Here is a 5,987-nt window from a genome sequence, read left to right on the forward strand (position 1 = left end):
ATTAATATGAAACCAGCTGTTTAAATGGGGCGGTAAACGGTTGAGTCCAGTTAATTTAATAAGTTATTCATATTTATTTATTTATTTAACAAATCTTATAGAATTAATCAAATATTTAAATTTTTTTAATCTGATTAATTTTAGAATTAATCAATCTGATCGATGAAGATTTTTGATCGATCAGCCGAATAATTTAAAAAATACTCATAGAAATCTTGACGCCACAACCACCAGACTCAAACGTTAAATCTTTAATTATCTTTTGAGAATTCAACTCCGCTTTCTATTTATTCACTGTTAATTTTTTAAAAAATATATTTCGTTTTTTTCCCCCGAAGTAGCGGCCGTGGAAATCGTTCACTCTAGCAGCCACCTAACCCCCAATAACTACAAAATTGCCACTGTACATCTCTAATAAGCAACGTTTCCTAATCCAACACCCATTTTCACAATTTTTCAAACCTTGTACCTAATTTCTTTATTTCATCTTATTTTATATGATCTTTGGTTTTCTCCATTTTATCTCTTAGAAATTGACGAATTGCATTAAAAATAAAAAATAATAGTAATAATTTCCGTAATTTTTGAATTCTCCTCGGCGTACCTGGTTTCCATCTGATTGCTCGATCTGATGCCACTTGGCAAGATGTTCCGCCTAACGGACCTGCCGCCGCTAGCTACTTCGGGAAAGGTCAAACGATTAGGTGGCGTAGGTGACCGGCGTGTTAGATCGAACCGGATCCAACGATTCGCCGGTTCGCGCAGGCTGAATTTAACCGGGCGGCCGCATTAATTAGACAAGATCCAAGTACAGGCTCGAGAAAGATTTGTTATTTCCCTATCTGATCCAACCTAATCTAATCTAAGACTTAAATAAATAGATACGCATGTGGCCGTCCATGTACAGTCCAAGCCGCATCAAAATATGGTGCGTCGAGAATGATGATGGGTCGACTCATCACTTCGCTTCGAGCCGAACAAAACTTTGGGGGCGACAGCTGTTTCAGAGAAAGAGAGAGAGAGAGAGCGCGCGGGGTAGAGAGCTCTAGATGCTGCTACTTAGATAAATTATGAACGTTCTGATTGGAGAAGGAGATGTTGCGGATTCGAAGTTAGATTTTTATAAGTTGGTGGGATGGATTTGTTTATGTTTTGGGAAAGAGGGATGCCAAAAAGGCGGACTCGGGAGCATCAAATCCCAGTTTGACCAGCAGGGAGAGCGAGGGAGGGAGGGACAGGGAGAGAAAAAGAAGGGCCCTGCTTGCTTAGCTTAATTAACAGAGACGAAGATGGAGGAAGGAAGCAAATCTATTAACTTGGTTTAATTAATCGCCTTCTTTGATAGTTTAATTCGCTTTCCTTCTCTTCTCTTCTCCGTCGCAAAACCTCTCCTAATTTTGCTGCCCGTTTCCGGCTTAAACCTTCGCATTTTGATTGCTTCCGTCTCGTCTCTTCTTCATCTCTGCAAGAGATCGATTCCGGAAGCTCAAAAAGGTGAGTTTTTTCTCTCTCTGTTTTGTTTTTAGAGGGGTTTGTTTTGGTTTGAAGATTCCATGAAGAATTTCATCCGTTTGTTTTATCATGATTTGTGTTGGTTTGCCTGCAGATCAAGTCTTTGACTGCAAATTTGGATCTTTATTCTTCTCCGCCGGCGATGTGAGGGCTCGAAAGGCGGAGGAGGAGGAAGGGGAGTAGCGTATCAGAAAGGAGTCGCCTCTGTTCCCTGTGAATTATCTGGAGGTATGGAGAGAGGTAGCCTGAAACTGTTCTTCGTCTTTTTCGTTACGTGCATGCTTGCTTTGCCTTCTTCCTCCGTGGAGATGCTGGAGGAGGCCTCTGCTTTGATCCAATTCAAGAACAGCTCCGTCGATTCCGATCCCGACGGCTTCCTGCGGAGCTGGAATTTGTCCGCCTCCAGCTCGAGCGGCGTCCCCTGTTCCTGGACCGGCGTCTTCTGCTCGAACTCCGACGGCCGGGTTCGCAGCCTCAACCTCAGCAACATGGGCCTCAGCGGCCGACTCAGCCTCGAGCATCTCATGGAGCTCACGGCGCTGCGCGATATCAATCTCCAGGGGAACTCCTTCTACGGCAACCTCTCCCACGGCAGCGCCGGCTTCGCCGCCCAAACCTGCAGTTTTGAGACGGTGGACATTTCGTTGAACGCCTTGAACGCGACTGTCCCCGCCGGGTTCTTGGCCTCCTGCCGGAGCTTGATTTCGCTCAACCTCTCGCGGAACACAATCGCCGGAGGCATCTTTCCCTTCAGCGCCGCGATCCGTGTGCTGGACTTGTCTCGCAACCGCATATCCGACGCCGGGCTGCTCAACTACTCCATATCGAACTGCGCCAATCTCACTTATCTCAATATCTCCGACAACAAGCTCGCCGCCAGACTGGGCGCCGCCCTGCCGTCGTGCTCCAACCTTGCCACTCTCGACCTCTCCCACAACAATCTCTCCGGTAGTTTCTCAAGCTTCGATTTTGGGACCTGCGGAAGCATCGAGGTGCTCGATTTGTCCTACACTGGCTTGAGCGGTGCCGGGCTTCCCCTGAGCTTGGCCAATTGCAAGCAGCTTGCCGAGCTCGACCTCTCTGGAAATAAATTCACCAGACAGATCCCGTCCTTTTTGGGAAATTTTTCAAATTTGCGAAGGTTGTCCATGGCAAACAACCAATTTTGGGGCGAGATCCCGCGTGAGCTGGGCCACACATGTGGGACTCTGGTGGAGCTCAACCTCTCTGGAAACAGCCTCACCGGTGGCTTGCCTTCGACCTTCAACTCATGCTCATCGCTGGTGCGGTTGGAACTTGGAGACAACCAGCTATCTGGCAATTTCGTCGAGGAAGTCATTAGCACTATGCTTGCTCTGCGATATCTCCACCTCCCGTTCAACAACATCACCGGCCCTGTTCCATTGGAGGCATTAACGAGCTGTCTGTCTCTTGAGGTTATGGATCTCGGCTCCAATGGATTCACCGGTGAAATGCCCGCCGGCCTCTGCTCCTCTCTCCCTAAGCTTCAGAAGATCTTGCTGCCAAACAATTTTCTCTCAGGAGCAGTGCCCGTGGACCTTGGCAACTGCAGTAATCTTCAAACACTTGATCTTAGCTTTAATGAATTGAGTGGGCCGGTTCCACCCGGAATCTGGTCGCTGCCGAAACTTGTAGACTTAGTGATCTGGGCTAACAATCTCTCCGGCGAGATTCCTGATAGCCTCTGCTCAAACAGTGCCACAATGGAGACTTTAATTCTGAGCTACAACAGGATCAGTGGCAGCATCCCACCCTCGTTCTCCAACTGCGTGAATCTTATTTGGGTTTCTCTCTCAGGAAACCTGCTCACAGGAAGCATTCCTATCGGTATAGGAAACCTACACAGCCTGGCCATCCTCCAACTAGGCAACAACTTGCTTTCGGGCGAGATACCAGAGGGACTTGGTAGCTGTCGGAATCTCATATGGCTTGATCTCGCCAGCAATGGCCTTATCGGTCACATTCCTCCATCCCTTGCAGCACAAGAAGGGCATATAGTCCCGGGAATTGTCTCGGGTAAGCAATTTGCATTCTTGAGAAATGAAGCGGGGAACATATGCCCGGGTGCCGGCGTGTTATTTGAGTTCGAGGACATCAGGACAGAGAGGCTGGCTAACTTCCCCCTGGTGCATTCTTGTCCTGCCACTAGAATCTACACTGGAACAACTGTCTATACTTTTGCAAGAAATGGAAGTATGATCTATCTAGACCTCTCATACAACTCGCTATCAGGAACAATACCGGAGAACATTGGGTTGATGGAATACCTCCAAGTTCTCAACATGGGGCACAATCAGCTAATTGGTTCAATACCTGAATCTTTTGGTGGTTTAAAATCCATCGGTGTTCTTGATGTCTCCAACAATCATCTCACAGGCTACCTCCCCGCGGGACTAGGAAGTCTCACATTCCTAAGCGACTTGGATGTCTCAAACAACAACCTCACCGGTCCGATTCCAACCACAGGCCAGCTTACGACATTCCCATCATCTCGCTATGCAAACAATTCTGGTCTTTGCGGGCTACCTTTGCCCCCATGCGGGGCTAAAGCTGGAGGTCACGACTTGTCCTATGATTCTGGTCAGAGGAGGAGATACTTTGGCGGCAGCGTTTTCATTGGCATTGTGATATCTGTGCTGATCATATTGTCACTTGTATTGGCTCTATATCGGATGAAGAAGCAACAGAAAACTGAGAACATGAGAGTTGGCTACGTTGAGAGTCTCCCCACCTCCGGGACAAATAGCTGGAAGCTCTCTGGTGTTCTTGAGCCTCTCAGCATCAATGTTGCCACATTTGAGAAACCTCTGAGGAAGCTAACATTTGCGCACCTCCTTGAGGCCACCAATGGCTTCAGTGCTGACAGCTTGATTGGTTCCGGCGGCTTTGGAGAGGTCTACAAGGCTCGACTCAAAGATGGAACAGTGGTTGCAATCAAGAAGCTAATACAAGTCACTGGCCAGGGGGATCGGGAGTTCACTGCAGAAATGGAGACAATTGGCAAAATAAAGCATCGAAACCTTGTACCTCTGCTCGGGTACTGCAAGATTGGCGAAGAGAGGCTTTTGGTCTACGATTACATGAAGTTCGGAAGCTTAGATGATCTTCTTCATGAAAAGGCAAAGGGCGGAGCCATCAGGCTGGATTGGGCAGCGAGAAAGAAGATTGCTATCGGATCAGCTAGGGGGCTTGCTTTCCTTCATCATAGTTGTATTCCTCACATCATACACAGAGACATGAAATCCAGCAACGTTCTCCTGGACGAGAACTTGGAGGCCTGCGTATCTGATTTCGGAATGGCGAGGCTTATGAATGCTCTTGACACTCATCTTAGTGTGAGCACACTAGCTGGAACACCCGGCTATGTGCCACCAGAGTATTACCAGAGCTTTAGGTGCACAACAAAAGGGGATGTGTATAGCTACGGGGTAGTGCTCTTGGAGCTCCTATCAGGGAAGAAACCCATCGACCCAACTGAATTCGGGGACAACAACCTTGTTGGCTGGGCTAAGCAATTGGTGAAAGAGAACAGGTACAGTGAAATCTTTGATCCTGACTTGATGAAGACAAAATCTGAGGCACCTGAGATCTTCAGATATCTGAATATCGCCTGTCAGTGCTTGGATGATCGACCGCTGAAAAGACCCACAATGATTCAAGTTATGGCAATGTTTAAAGAGCTCCAAATAGACACAGACAGTGATTTCATCGATGTGATAACCATCGAACCAGTTATAATTGACGAATCAGGAGAAAAAGCACCTTAATCTTCCTGTGTTCAGAAAGTAGCAAATTTTGTTTCATTGAAGGTGGCATTGTAACAGTTGTATCTTAATTGCCATTGCAGCACCACACCTGCATTTTTTATTTCTGTAAATATCACAAGAATGTTTAATTAGGCAGGAAAAAAACAGGAGATTTAGATGACATAACATTGTTTAAAGTGCCATGTATACTAAGAGTAGAAACAAATACATGGAAGAACAGCTGCTCTTGGTGGAAAGTATTTTTGCCCTCAAGTAATGTCATCAATCAGGTCTAAGAAACGTATAGGATTCCTGTTACTGAACTGATGAGCTTTTCTGCCTCTAAATTGGTGCCATGACTTCAAAATTTCCTTGTCCTTCATCAGGTTAGATTAATCATAATGATGCGAACAAGGATTCCCATTCATGGTCACCTTTTTCTGCCAAAAATTCTTCATCAGGGACCCGACTTTAGTGGCTTTATGCAGCAAGGGATCGATTCAGCAACGTTGGAGAAGAAAGCAAAACTATCACCATCCATGACAACTCAGGATGGGGATAGAACATATAATTTTATCAGAGAAGTCAAAGTGGATTGGCTATGAGGAGCTATTTATCAAAATCTACCTAGATTGTCAGGCCAATCACACGCCACAATAAATTGGAACTTAAATATGAGTCAACGTCCTCACGGATGTCTAATTTATT

The 5,987-nt window shown here is 46.3% G+C and overlaps 1 protein-coding gene across 1 annotated transcript; it reads left to right on the forward strand.

Annotated features, from left to right (window-relative positions):
* Window positions 1-1,021: 1,021 nt before the first annotated feature.
* On the forward strand, window positions 1,022-5,552 carry LOC121984503 (brassinosteroid LRR receptor kinase BRL1-like). Its single transcript, XM_042537455.1, has 2 exons — window positions 1,022-1,494; window positions 1,607-5,552. Exon 2 carries the CDS (start codon window positions 1,743-1,745, stop codon window positions 5,298-5,300), a length of 3,558 nt encoding a protein of 1,185 aa, XP_042393389.1. The 5' UTR covers window positions 1,022-1,494; window positions 1,607-1,742; the 3' UTR covers window positions 5,301-5,552.
* Window positions 5,553-5,987: the final 435 nt, after the last annotated feature.

Source organism: Zingiber officinale, chromosome 5B, assembly GCF_018446385.1.
Source record: "Zingiber officinale cultivar Zhangliang chromosome 5B, Zo_v1.1, whole genome shotgun sequence".
NCBI classification, from domain to species: Eukaryota; Viridiplantae; Streptophyta; class Magnoliopsida; order Zingiberales; family Zingiberaceae; genus Zingiber; species Zingiber officinale.